The sequence below is a fragment of the Solanum stenotomum genome, chromosome 11 (assembly GCF_019186545.1).
Source record: "Solanum stenotomum isolate F172 chromosome 11, ASM1918654v1, whole genome shotgun sequence".
NCBI lineage: Eukaryota > Viridiplantae > Streptophyta > Magnoliopsida > Solanales > Solanaceae > Solanum > Solanum stenotomum.
This window is the reverse complement of record NC_064292.1, coordinates 12246521-12260493: the sequence shown is the minus strand read 5'-3', so window position 1 is coordinate 12260493 and position 13973 is coordinate 12246521. Positions and strand designations below refer to the sequence as shown.

General features: G+C 35.8%; 1 protein-coding gene across 2 annotated transcripts; it reads right to left on the bottom strand.

Annotated features, from left to right (window-relative positions):
• Positions 1–7716: 7716 nt before the first annotated feature.
• LOC125844457 (uncharacterized) lies at positions 7717–12217 on the bottom strand. 2 transcript variants are annotated; one of them, XM_049523771.1, is made up of 7 exons: positions 11773–12217; positions 10561–10707; positions 10158–10292; positions 9307–9426; positions 9093–9179; positions 8349–8794; positions 7717–8115 (listed from the first exon to the last, which is right to left on the bottom strand). In XM_049523771.1, coding segments are annotated over exons 1-7 (1323 nt in total). In that variant the 5' UTR covers positions 12160–12217; the 3' UTR covers positions 7717–8114. The 2 variants fall into 2 exon arrangements, with proteins under 2 accessions (XP_049379728.1, XP_049379729.1); XM_049523772.1 differs by lacking the exon at positions 7717–8115 and having other exon boundaries at positions 8348–8794.
• Positions 12218–13973: the final 1756 nt, after the last annotated feature.

Sequence of the window (13973 nt, the reverse complement as noted above, 5' to 3'; positions counted from 1 at the left end):
CCAGAAATTGGAAACTGGTTTGCAGGATGTCGTATTGTCAAATCTTTTACGTAATGAAGTAAGGGGATTGACTAGGATTAAGGACATCCTGCAGCTTACCACCAGAAATTGGAAACTGGTTTGCAGGATGTCGTATTGTCATACACTGAGTTGGAAGGTCCAATCCCTAATAATAAAGCTTTTATGAATGCTTCATTAGAAAGTAATAAAGGTCTTTGCGGCAATGTAACAGGACTCCCGCCCTGTGAAAGAGCATCTTCTAAAGAATTTAATCAAGATTAGTATTGGGAAAGTTTCTTTGTATTGATCTGTACAAGACTGCCCGTATTTATACAAGAAAATGTAATACCTAAAAGCAATAAAAGAATATACAAAATCTTATACATTTTGTCTAAATCCTATTGGCTATGTAAAAAACTGTCTAACAGATTTTATTCTCTTCTCTGTTATGTGTGTGCCATTCACGTGCTTCATAGAAGGATCAAGAATTGGTTCACTACAGCTGTAACCTTGGGCTGATCTTGGATAACATGGATGGTCCAGATGCTTTCTCTTTCCTTTATTGTGATCTACGGATGGATTTGTGCCACGTCTCTTTGTATTCTCTAAACACAAAAAAGACTTAGACTTAGGTACCCTTGAAGATAACTTCGTCTTCTTCATTGTGTTGTCTGCCATTGTCAACGAGCTTAGACGCGAGTTATTATTATGAAATCTTTCTATCTCAACATCCCCCCTCAAGATGGAGGGGAGCGGAATGATACCCAGCTTTCGAAAATAGTGATGATGAGAAGTCCCCAACAACGATTTGGTGTAGATGTCGGCTAACTAATCATGGGATGGAACAAAAGAAAGAGATATGAGGCCGACGAGGTATTGTTGCCTAACAAAATGGCAATCTAGCTCAACGTGCTTCGTCCTTTCATGAAACACGGGATTGTGAGCAATGTGGATTGCTGCTTGACTATCCGAGTGAACAGGAATGGGCAACTCAGGTGAAATAGACAAATCAGAGAGTAGACGAGTCAACCAAGTTAGTTCTGCAACCAAGCGACACATCGAGCGGTATTCAGCCTCGGCCGAAGAAAGTGAAATGGAAGATTGTTTCTTGGACTTCCATGAAATAGGGGATCCTCCTAGGCTGATAAAAAACCCACTGACAGATCTGCGAGAATCTCGACATGTAGCCCAATCGGCATCACAAAACGCCATTAGAGAGAAAGAAGGAGAAGCAGTCAAAAAAATCCCTTGGTTTGGAGTCCCTTTCAGGTAATTTAGAACTCTTAATGTTGCAGTAAAATGAGAGGTACAAGGCTTTTGCATATATTGACTGAGAGTCAAAATGGCAAAACAGAGATCCGGCCTTGTGTGAGTTAAGTAGTTGAGTTTACCAACAATATGTCGATATAGGGTAGGATCTGACATATAATCGTCTGAATCTGCAGATAACTTTGTGTGAAGGATCCATGGGGGAAGAAACAGAGGACAAATGACTCACATCAAATTCCTGAAGCAAATCCAAGGTATATTTGTGTTGACTGATGATAATGCCCTGTTGTTCCCTTAATATTTCCATACCAAGAAAGTAATGCAAAGCCCCAAGATCCTTAATTTTGAACTCTGTGTGAAGAAAATCCTTAAGAGATTGTATTTCTTTGTGATTATCTCCCGTAATAAGAATGTCATCAACATAAACGACGACTATAGAAACTAAATCACCGGTATTTTTGAAGAATAAGGAGTAGTCATTGAGTGAAGCAGTGAACCCCTTGAAGCTTAAAGCACCAACAAGTTTGGCATACCACTGTTTGGATGCCTACTTAAGACCATAAAGGGATTTGCGAAGTTTGCACACCAAATTAGGATTAGAGATAGGCAAACCTGCTGGAAACTTCATATAGACCTCTTCTTGTAGATCATCGTGCAAGAAAGCATTATTGACATCAAATTGTGACACTGCCCAGTTCTTTTTGACAGCAATAGATAATAAACATCTGATCGTAGTCATTTTAACCACCGGAGAAAATGTTTCATTAAAATCAATGCCCTCCTTTTGGATGTCTCCTCGGATAACCAATCTAGCTTTCAACCTTTCTAATGATCCATCAGCATGTTGTTTGATCTTATAAACCCATTTGCAAGGTAGAGTTTTTCTACCATGAGGAAGGGAAACTACATCCCAAATGTGATTTGATTGTAAAGCTGCAATTTCAGCATCCATGGCCTGTTTCCATCCAGGGTGAATAGAAGCCTGATAATAGTTGGTTGGTTCTATGATCTGAGAAATAGAATGAAGAAGAAACTGATTGGAACGGGAAAGATCAGTAGAAGAAAGAATATGAGTCTGAATAGGAGCAGAGAAACAAGAGGTAGTGCCATCACTAAGAAAGATAGTATTGCAGAAATAATCTTTAAGGTGGGCTGGGAGGATGCCTTTGGTGGTTCGGGTAGATCTCCTAGGACTAGGATTGATGAGAGTGTTTGGAGGTTGTGATGATGAAGTAGAGGCAAGGTCAGCAATGGGAACAGGAAAATGAGTTGGTAAAGATGTAGAAACCGGTGGATCCAATGACAATCATCAGAAGAAAAAGCTAAGTGTGGAATAGGAAAAGTATAAGGAGAAATAGGAGCAACACTTGTAACAAAAGGAAATATTTCCTCATGAAACTGGACATCTCTAGAAACAAACACTTTTCGACTATCCAAAGAGAGCAATTTGTATCCCTTTTGATTACTAGGATATCCTAGAAATACACAAGCTTGAGCCCTAGGGTCAAATTTCCCCCTCTCATGAGCTAGTGTGCTAACATAGCACAAACAACCAAAACATCTTAAATTCTGAAAAGAAGGTGATGTGCAAAAAATGACAGCATAAGGAGTATTCCCATGAAGGACTCGAGAAGGCAGCCTATTAATCAAATATGTGGCTGCGAGAATACACTCACCCCAATAGGATATAGGCACCTGTGATTGAAATAAAAGAGCCCTTGCAATTTCAATGAGGTGTCTATGCTTTCTCTCAACTATGCCATTTTGTTGAGGAGTAGCAACACAAGTAGTTTGATGAATAATCCCTTGGGAACAAAAAAAATGTGTGCCTACTGCACTTAGTCCCAATTCCAAGGCATTATCTGATCTTATCTTTTTCACTTTTCTATTAAATTGTCTTTCAACCATTTGTAAGAAAGATTGTAAGACGGAAAATGTATTGCTCTTGGTAGTTAACAAATAAGTCCAAGTTGCCCTACTATAGTCATCAACTATTGTAAGAAAGTACCTATAATTATTGTGAGTGGGTACTCTATAAGGACCTCATGTGTCAATATGAATGAGATCAAAGATGTATTTTATTGATATCTGACTTAGAGAAAAAGCCAGCCTAGATTGTTTGGCTTTAGGACAAACATCACAAAAACAATCAGAAACAGATAAAGAGGAATTTGAGAGAAAACTGACATTCTTCATTGACGATAAAGGCAAATGCCCCAGTCTAATGTGCCACAATTTTATATTAGAAGTTGCACTTGTACAAACAGGAATAGAACTAGAATTAGGAGGAATTGAAACAGGAACTGAAACTGAATCACTCAAATTAACACTTGATAAATTAGGAACATATTGTCTAAAATTAAGACAAGACTCTATAGGACTTGGTTGGAACAGATAGAGTCCATCCTTTGCATCACCAAAAACTTGAGGCCTCTTCATGGAAAGGCCCTGCATCATGCAATGAAGAGAAGTGAAAAATAGGACAGATTGAAATTGAGTGCAAAACTTGTGGACTGACATGAGATTGAATCTGAAACTAGGAACATAAAGAACATTCTGCAAAGCAAGATCAGAAAATATAGAGACAGTTCATGTATGAGTAACAAGGATGGTTTGACAATTAGGAAGATTAATAGTAAGAGGTACTTTAAGGGGTGATAATGACATAAAATAATCAGGATTGAAGCACATATGATCAGAGGCACCTGAATCTATGATCCAGGTGTGAGGATTGAGAACTGAAAAACATAAGCCAATATATTTTAGAATAGTACCAGCCACTGCATTTGCATTTATCTCAGATCCTCTATTGGTGTGAGCTATTTCTTCCACCTTCATTTGATTGAACATTTGTTTGAACTGGTTGTATTGGTCCTTGTTGTATGGTTGAGTAGTGAATGCAGAATTTGCATAGTTATTGTTCCTTCCATGATCTGCATATGAAGGGTTCCTTCCATGATCTACATAGTGAGTATTTCTCCCATGATCTGCAAAGTGAGTGTTCTTTCCCTGATCTGCAAAGTGACTGTTTCTTTCCTCGATATCTCCCATGGTCATTGCTCCATTTCCTCTGATTTGTCCATGAAAACTTTTGTCATTTGTGAACTGAAAATCATCCGAAAAGCCAATCAACCTGAAACAATTATCTTCCACATGCCCAGTTTTCCCACAATAAGTGCAAGATACATTAGGGTTATACTGTGCTCCCTTGCCTTTGAACTTCAGATTTGGCCTTTGAAACTTTTGTGGATGCTGAAGGTGATTAATTCTGGGATGTGGATTCCCAGTTCCTTGTGAAGGAACAGCAAGTTTCTGCGACTGCTTTCCTCCTCTAGAGTGATTCATATTTCCCACCATGAAAGAAGAGGAATCAGAAGAGATAAGAGGACTCGTGTATGTCTCTCTTTGATTTTCATCTTGTAAAATTAAAGAGTATGCATGATTAATGTCAGGTAAAGGGTTAAACATCAAAATGTTTCCCCGAGCTTGGGCATAAGTGTCATTAAGACCCATGAGAAATTGGATCAGTCTTTCATCTTGCAGAGACTTCTCCAACCTCTGTTTTCCATGACAGACACAGACACAATTACACTTGAAATTAGAGTTAAGAGAATCTAACTCATCCCATAATCTCTTCAGCTTTGTGAGGTAACCTGCAATGTTGTTAGTCCCTTGTATCAACCTACTAAGGTCCTTTTGTAGATGAAAAAGCTTTGCACCATTTGATTGGCCAAACCTATGTTCTAGACTCAGCCATAATTCTATAGTTGTGCTTGAGAAGATAACATTGTCTGCAATGTCTTTTGATAGGGAGTTAAGGAGCCAAGAGGTAACCATTTCATTACATATGCTCCAAAGATGAAGATCTGGAGAGACATCTAAAGGTGAAGGTTGAGAACCATTGATAAAACCTTGTATGTTTTTCGCAGACAAAGCAATAAGTACAGATCTCCTCCAGCGTTGATAACCTTTCCCATCAAAAAGATTGTTGATCAGTACCATTCCAGGTGCATCAGAAGCACGAAGATGATAAGGATGATAAGGATTGATGGTCGTGGTAACGCCGACTGCTGGGACAGTGGCTGGTGTTATAACAGTACGGGAAGATGATTCTCCAGTCATTGCTTATGAATTGAGAAATGATTACTACTCTGATACCATGAAGAATTTAATCAAGATCAGTATTGGGAAATTTTCTCTGTATTGATATGTACAAGACTGCCCATATTTATACAAGAAAATGTAATACCTAAAAGCAATAAAAGAATATATAAAATCCTATACATTTTGTCTAAATTCTATTGGCTATGTAAATAACTGTCTAACAGATTTTATTATCCTCTATGTTATGTGTGTGCCATTCACGTGCTTCATAGAAGGATCAAGAATTGGTTCACTACAGCTGTAATCTTGGGCTGATCTTGGATAACGTGGATGGTCCAGATGCTTTCTCTTTCCTTTATTGTTATCTACAGATGGATTTGTGCCACGTCTCTTTGTATTCTCTAAAGACAAGAAAGACTTAGACTTAGGTACCCTTGAAGATAACTTCGTGTTCTTCGTTGTGCTGTCTGCCATTGTCAACGAGCTTAGACGCGAGTTATTATTATGAAATCTTTCTATCTCAACATCTTCTATGGCGAATAAACACTCAATGGCGAAGGGTCGTAAGCTCATCCTAATCACTGTACTTCCTATTATTGGAGCACTAGTACTGCTCTGTGTTTTCTTTGATGTTCTCTTTATGTGTAATAAAAGGAGAGTTGGAGATGTTGAAAGACGGGATGGTGATGGTTGGCTTTCGATAGCTATGTTAGATGGAAAGGCATTGTACAAGGATATCTTAAACGCAACAGAGGAGTTTGATTGCATCGGGCATGGAGGGCATGGAAGCGTTTACAAGGTAGACCTTCCATCGTTAGGGAATATAGTTGTGAAGAGACTTCATTCTTCATTTGAGAATACACCTCCCAAAAGCTTCTTAAATGAAGTAAGGGCATTGACTGGGATTAAGCACCGAAACATTGTGAACCTCTACGGCTATTGTTCGAATGCACAACACTCGTTCTTGGTTTATGAGTATGTGGAGAGGGGGTGTTTGTCTATTATTTTGAGCAATGAAGTTGAGTCCAAGAAATTGGATTGGCTGAAAAGGGTGAATATCATCAAGGGTGTTGCTTTTGCTTTATCTTGCATGCACTACGATTGTTCACCACCACCGATTGTTCATCAAGACATATCAAGTAGTAATGTTTATCTTGATTCCGAATATGAAGCTTGTGTTGCAGACTTTGGCATAGCGAAGCTTCTCAAGCCAGACTCATCCAATTGCACTGCGTTTGCAGGCACATAAGGCTATGTTGCACCTGGTAAGGTCCAACTTCATTTTTTTTTATCCTTTTCTCAAATTTCATGAGCTAAAGCCAAACACTCTATACTGTTTAAATCTCATTTGCACGTTTAAATTGTTAATACTCTTTTGGAAATTGTGTTGTTTCAGAGCTTGCATATACAATGAAGGTTACGGAAATGTGTGATGTTTATAGCTTAGGAGTAATTAGCATTGAAGATAATCAAAGGAAAGCATCTCGGGGATTACATTACTGTGGAAGCAAATTCATCGACTATAGATCATGTGCAGCTTAGTGATTTGCTAGAGGAACGTCTTCCATAGCTTGAAGATGAAGTAAAAGATGTTTTGGCTTTTATCATCAAACTAGCAAGCTCTTGTTTGCTTGAAGTTCCAAAATCAAGGCCAAAAATGCACCTCATATCTCATAGGTTATCATCAATGGATGCACGTCCGCGTACTCATGTAAAGCGAGCTTTGTAATCCCTGATATATATGTAAGGTGTCTTTGTATGAAAATGAATAACCTTTGACACCAAATGGTTGTGAAGGTAAATAGAGTAACAAACCAGATAGGGCGCACACAGAGAGAGGATGAACTTCCATAGAGGCATAGTGGAGTCTCATTGCTATGTCAGTTGGGTATAGGAAAAGGGAGAGCAAGCTCGTAATTAAATAGACCCAAGTCAATCGTTTCAATAAATTTCATTTGAACACTCAAATTACAACTTATTTTAATTGTACATTTAAACACATGATATAATATTCTTATTAAACATTTTTGTTTGGAAAACCTTTTGGGTGTGTATTCAAGTGTCAATTACATAGATAAGTAAATCACTTGAAATGCGTCACATTAGCCTCAATAAACCGTAAAACCTCAAACATGTTCCAATTGAGGCCCAGATGTATAATTAAATAGATGACACATTTTATATATGATTAACTTAACTAAGTACCTAAATGACGCACAAAAGCACACGCAAAAAAAATTGAATTGGAGGTGTCTAATAGGAACACTATATCATGTGTTCAAACTTCAGACGCTCAACCGTTCAAGTTTCTGAATGAAATTTATTGATAAATTTAAGGGGTTGTCGGCGTTTTAAGCCAAATGAAAATGTGTCGTCAAAAGTTGCCGACATACATAGACTTCAGAAGAAGCAAAATGTGTCATATCATAGCAATATACATAGGAAGTATAATTGCTAGTTCAGGCGACATCCCAAAATTGTATAATTGACACATTTCATCTTTGCTACAATATAACAATAAGTCTAACTAAATATAAGACTGGTTTGATAACTTTTATGTACTCTACTGTTTTACTACCTAAATATATAATGCTGTCTATTTGGCATGTTCGTCATAGGAAATGATGGAAATGCGAAGCAGCCGTAGAAGTTGATGAAGCTACACTGAAGCTCTTTCAGGTCCAGTTATCAGGCCAGCAACTTACATGGCCTATTTTACTTGTGACATTTACGTCTGATAGCCTGAAGAAAGGGGTGAAAAGTTAACCACAATAAGGAAAATAAAGAAGGCTAGTGTAAGTGTTCTGTGTTCAAACAGTGTTGTTGAGTATCCATGTTCTCCACATAATAACTCATATGTTACATAGGTTTCTCTTAATCATTCAGTAAAGCCTTTGGTACTACTATTCACGGAAGCCAGTATACAATTTCAAAGAAAAATTGTAGTTTCTTGAGTTAGAAAGAAAAATACTTACTAAAGCCATCGTTTTTGTGTAACCGCATCCTTCAACTTAGCAATAGGAGGTCGTCTCCTCCGAGATTCTGCACTAATAGATGATGCCTGCTTTGGTTTCAATCTGGAAACTGAATCCTGTGTGTGATTCAATGATTTCTCCTTCAAGGGGCTTACTGGCCGTGACTTTGGATGTCTATCTGTTGGTTTCACTAATAAAGGTATGCTTTCGACCTGCTCCTGTTTCTGGTTTTCCCATAAAGTATTCTCACCATGACAAATGCTGATATATTCACTAGCAAAAAGAGGTTGAGCTATTTTCCCAGGGGAACTATCTGAATCTGAAGATGAAGGGCTAGTAGTACTGTCCATATCATAAAGGATGTTGTCTGTCAATGGAGGAAGCTTCACCCCCTTTGAGCTTTTTGAAGGGAATGATGGTCGTCTAAGTCTTGTTAGATTCATAACCTGTTAAAAGTCAAATAAACCAAAAATGATTCACACTTCGTGCCGACCTAATAAAGCATTCTGTTTTCAATTCAAATATGCTCAAGCAAATATATTGTCAAGATTAGACCGTAATTCAGTTTACAAGACCATTTTTTTCTGACATCACAACATTAATCAGTAGGCATCATGATGGGTACATTTACAATAAGTAGTGTAAATCAAAAATTTGTAAAATAACTAGACAACATTTTGCTGCAAAAAATTATTTCACATATGCAGACAGAGACTGCTAGCATTTGTTAAGAGGCATCATTACCTTCTGCTCTAAGATTAAAACATCTTTCTTGAGTTTTGTAATAATCATATTCTTTCTGCGGATGATATCTTCGAGCTCCCCAGTCCTCTGTTAGATCAAACCAATGGGACAATTATAAGTAACTGTAAGAGTGGTATTCACCACATTGTTTTGTAGAAGAGCAGCACACATTTCTTCTTCAATATTGTATAAGGAAAAATACATGTTACGGTACCTTTGCACCAAAAGCTTCTGATGATTGAAGAAAAGTGGATAACTCCCTGATGGTGACATCTTTTTCTTCACATTCCTTCTGGAGATTATAAAAATCTTGTTCAATTGCTGAAGTGTTCAGCTGAAAGGAATAACATATGTTGCAAATTAGACCATAATGGTCGGGAACTATTTTCTTGTCTCTCTAAATTAGTTCAATGTAAACTTATTTAGGTAAAGCATAAAAGCAAAGAACATAATCATCATATGTGGAGTCTGGAGAGTAAAATATGCCAAGACCTTGCTCTTGATTGTTCACGCTCACTGAACGAATTAGCTCCTTGTTAATCACTTAATCTATAGATAGAAATCCCTATGATGGGAAACTAGGGAATTCAACATGTATATACCCTTGTTTCTCAACAAAGAACGTGCAACTTCTATTGTCTCATCAGTAAAGATTTAAAAGACAGAGTTAACACGGTATCTAAATGGTGGTTACCATCAGTAATTATCTATTTGACTTCTACAAGCCGAAGTAGGTAGAAGAGAAAAACAAACTAATGGATAATTTTAACAACAGACTGCAAAATTGTCCACTGCATCATCTAAACTGCAAGCAGCCTACATTGAAGTTTATCTTCCCTAAGAAATTCTGATTGCATGTTACCAAAATTCCAGGATATCCAATCTCAAAAAGCCCATATTCATCCATTTGAAAACATTGTTCTTTTCTCTCGGAAAAATTCATAAGATGAGAAAATAGAAATTTTGATGTGAGATACACTATTGGAAAACAAAAGATTCACATGTAAACAAAGCTCAATGCTAGTTCATCGCATAATCGAAAAATCTAATAGATACTGTAATTACCTGAATATCTACAGAGGAAGTCACACTAGCAGCCCAATCCGACAAATCAGACATACGCCGTTCCTCTGGTTCAACCTGATTTGCTGCTGGAGGCATTTCAAATTTAAGCATCTCTTCTCCCTTGATCATATTCCTCTAGTTAAGAGGAAAGAAATGGTAAGCACTGGTTTCAAGTCCAAAAAAGAGTACAAAAATAAACTACGCCTCAATTCCATACTAATTGGTGCAACTATTTAACTCCTCTACATCCATTCCATTCTATTTGGGCCTATTCATTCTACTATCCTTCTATATGATTTACTGCTGGAGGCATTTCATAACTAATCACCTCCTCTTCCTTGATCAGAATTGACTCGCAGCGAAATAGAACAAAAGCCTAATTGAGCCTGTCAGGATTGTTTACCTCGTAAAAGTTGTTCGACTGATTCAAGTGTTGCTCACAAAGAAAATAGTCATATGTATCTGCTGCAGTTTCTGGCTGATCCTTGAAATAGTTAACCTGTTCACATAATGTGTCCAGCTTCTGTTGCATGCCTAAGAGCACTTGATCCTGGACAAAATAAAAGAAATAATTCAAATAGCTAAATAGACTACTAAACTCATGCAAACACAGTTTCTATCCCAATTTAAATGACACTTACCATTTAGAAACGTCATCACTATGGAACGCTTTATATTAATAATGTAGTATATGTTTTAAACCATCAGTGCAGAGAATTTAAAACTCTTTCATTAACAATAATATTTTATACACATTCATGACTTTGAAGAATACGAATACATTAAATTACTCAACTATTAAATCTGACTAAATGTTTTCTCTATCAAACAGAACTTTCAACCATTAACCTCCTACAATATTGATATAAGATACATTAGTGAACCAACATCTCATCATCTAATTTGGAAAAAAGGCAGTACTTGACTTCAGTAAATAACTTTTTAACTTTTGGATAACAATATTTTGGCGGAATAGCCTGGGATACCCTTATACTTGGCTCAGATTGTCAACCAGACCTTCTACTCACGACTTCACCAACTAAACACTTAAAACCCAATGAAACTCAACCTTATCATTTGCTCAGAAAAAAAATTAAATGGGAAAAACAGTGAATTTATTTTGCATTGGCTTAGAGTATCCCATAGGTAAACTCGTAAGTAGAAGGGTACAATTAACAATTCGAGCCAAGTATAACTGCTTCCTAGAGAAATTTGTGAATTTATTTTGCATAAACCAAAGAATTAAAAGATGAAAAGAACCAAATCATAATGCAAGAGGACATATAACAATAACAACTTACTCAATTTAATCTCACAAGTGTGGTCAGGGTAGAATACACGCAAGTTTCGCATAGATCCTCAACTCAAAAGGAAAGAGGAAATAGAAGAAAAATGAAAAACAGGATTTTCTGTAGTAGAAATGATTAAACTAAATCCCCAAATCCAATTAAATTACCAGTCAAAAAATGCAAAAAAATCCTAAAAAAATCAAATTATTAATGAAAACGAGAAGTAGTAACAGCAGCATTAAACAGTTTAACAATAAATAAAACCAGTACTTCACGCAATAATGTAAGTACACAAAACCTCATTACCAAAATTAAAAACAACTAACCCTAAGTTCAACAGATTTCTTCAGCCGACTAATCTGCTTATTCTTCTTTGAATTAGCAGCAGCAACGGCAACAACAGCAACTATAAGAATCCGATGAATGGGGCTAAAGAGTTCCCAAGAGACAGCTTCTTTAGGGTTTAAACCACCACCAATCTTCCTAGCAGAACTTGCTTCCTCTGCACCGATAAGCCTTCCTTGAAGAGACACCCATGCAAGTTGCCTTTTAGCTTTTATAGGTTGGCTCGGCTGAGAATAGCAGCTCGAAAGCCGCCGAGGAGAAGGCGAAACTGATGAAGTGAAAGGTGATAATGACACTAAATTCGGTGGCGGCTGAGTGAAAAAGGCTGAGCCGGGTATAAAAGCTTCATCTTCTTCGGCTGATTCCATGGAGGCGAAGATACAGGGGAGAAGAGAAAGAGAAGGGGCGTGATTGAAGCTTTGTGTATTTTTTTAAATGAATAATTTATTTTTTTGTGTGTGTGTTTTGAATTTTATATTTGGGAGGGAATAATAGGAAAATGTGTAATTATTTTTTGGATTTAGGTAGCCGTTGAGGGATTTTGAATTTTTTTAAATGTTTGGCATTTTGCTAAAATTCTTTTGTGGCTTTTATCAATTGATTTTATAAAGAATTACCTACTCATTTTAAAGAATTAATCGTAAAGACTTTATATTTTAAATGGGAAAGGTAACTCGAAAATTAGAATTAGTACTTTTTGAATATAAAGCTTGAATAGCCTAATTTATTTATTTATTTGGCAAAAAAACACCTTATATAGTGGTCAATTTTTATCTTATATATGTAAAAGAAGATCTTTAGTTGGTCTACGTGGAACATCTTAAAAAGGGGGAATATATTTATCTTTTACAACAAATTTTGGCCATATTTTCTCCTTAAATAGATGAAATTTTGATAATCTAGCGATTCGATAACGTAAGCTTCTCTTTAGATTAAAAATCGAATATTATCCACAAATTTAGGGGTCTATAAAAATTGAACTGATCAATAAATCGAATTAAAAAAATGATATTGATTTATTGTTGTTGGGTTAACAAAATTTCAATGGTTTTATAAAAAATAATCGGGTTTATTGGTTCGACTTTAATTTTTTAATATTAGGTTATTGGGTAAATCGATAACCCACTAAGACTGTAATAATTTACTATTTTGTCCCTACATAAATATTAAATATTAATATAAGTACTTTATTGATTACTATCTTGGCCCGTTAGCTATGTTAGTTAGTATTGTTTCTATTAAGAGCATTATGTAAAGTTATATTATTGTTCTGCCGCACCAAATTATTGGAAAAGGCACATATTTAATTTATGAGTATTTTCTTATTGGTTAAATTGAAAATCGTACCATTAAGGACTAAAAATTAATTTAAAAAATAACTTATTGATTTGGTTATTGATTTAGCATATTTAAAAATCAAAATCTCAGATATGATATCCTCCTATGGTTATTGGTTTAGCATATTTTCTTGCTCACCACTCTCCTATGTATATGATATCCTAAATACATATGAATCCTAGCGGATAAATACAAATACATGTATCTAGTGTGTATCTAGCGTGGTTTGCATGTATTTAAGATACATAACTATCTCGCTTGCCTCCCTTTCCTTCTCACTCGCCTCTCTCCGTATATATCTAGGTGTACAATCTTTCTCAATATATGATAAAAAAACTCTTAATTAATGGTAAGATACATAATCACTTAAAGCATAAGTAAAATCAATATATATATAAAAGCTAGTATATGCATAAATTTATTCTCTATCACCCTACACTTTAATTTACGACTTTGACTGCATATTTTCCCGTGCCTACTATATACTCTATGTTGCATTACCTAACTTTTAGTTGTCAAACTTTATCATGATCGTAAATCAATATTTTGTTTTAAAAACTATATAATGTAATTAATGTCTGATATAACAAATTGAATATATATGGGATAATTTATGTATTTATAGTGAATGCATATTTAATTTTTTTATTACTTATATTCTAAATAATTAAATCTTGCATCACTATTTATTACATTAACGACATGTGGATAACCAGCGAACAAACGACCCTTTACTGCATAAACTTAAAAAAAATTATTTCACTGTTTTATGATGCAGGAACAATACCAACAAGGATTATAATAGAACGATAAAAACTCCTCATTCATAAGTAGAGATCTCAGA

Excerpts from the sequence above, each read along its gene's own strand:
- LOC125844457 (XM_049523771.1), bottom strand. The coding sequence starts at position 12,159 with ATGGAATCAGCCGAAGAAGATGAAGCTTTTATACCCGGCTCAGCCTTT. Across the intron at positions 9,427-10,157 it reads CTTCCTCTGTAGATATTCAG|CTGAACACTTCAGCAATTGA; the intron begins GTAATTACAGTA and ends TATTCCTTTCAG. Across the intron at positions 8,795-9,092 it reads TTTTAATCTTAGAGCAGAAG|GTTATGAATCTAACAAGACT; the intron begins GTAATGATGCCT and ends GACTTTTAACAG.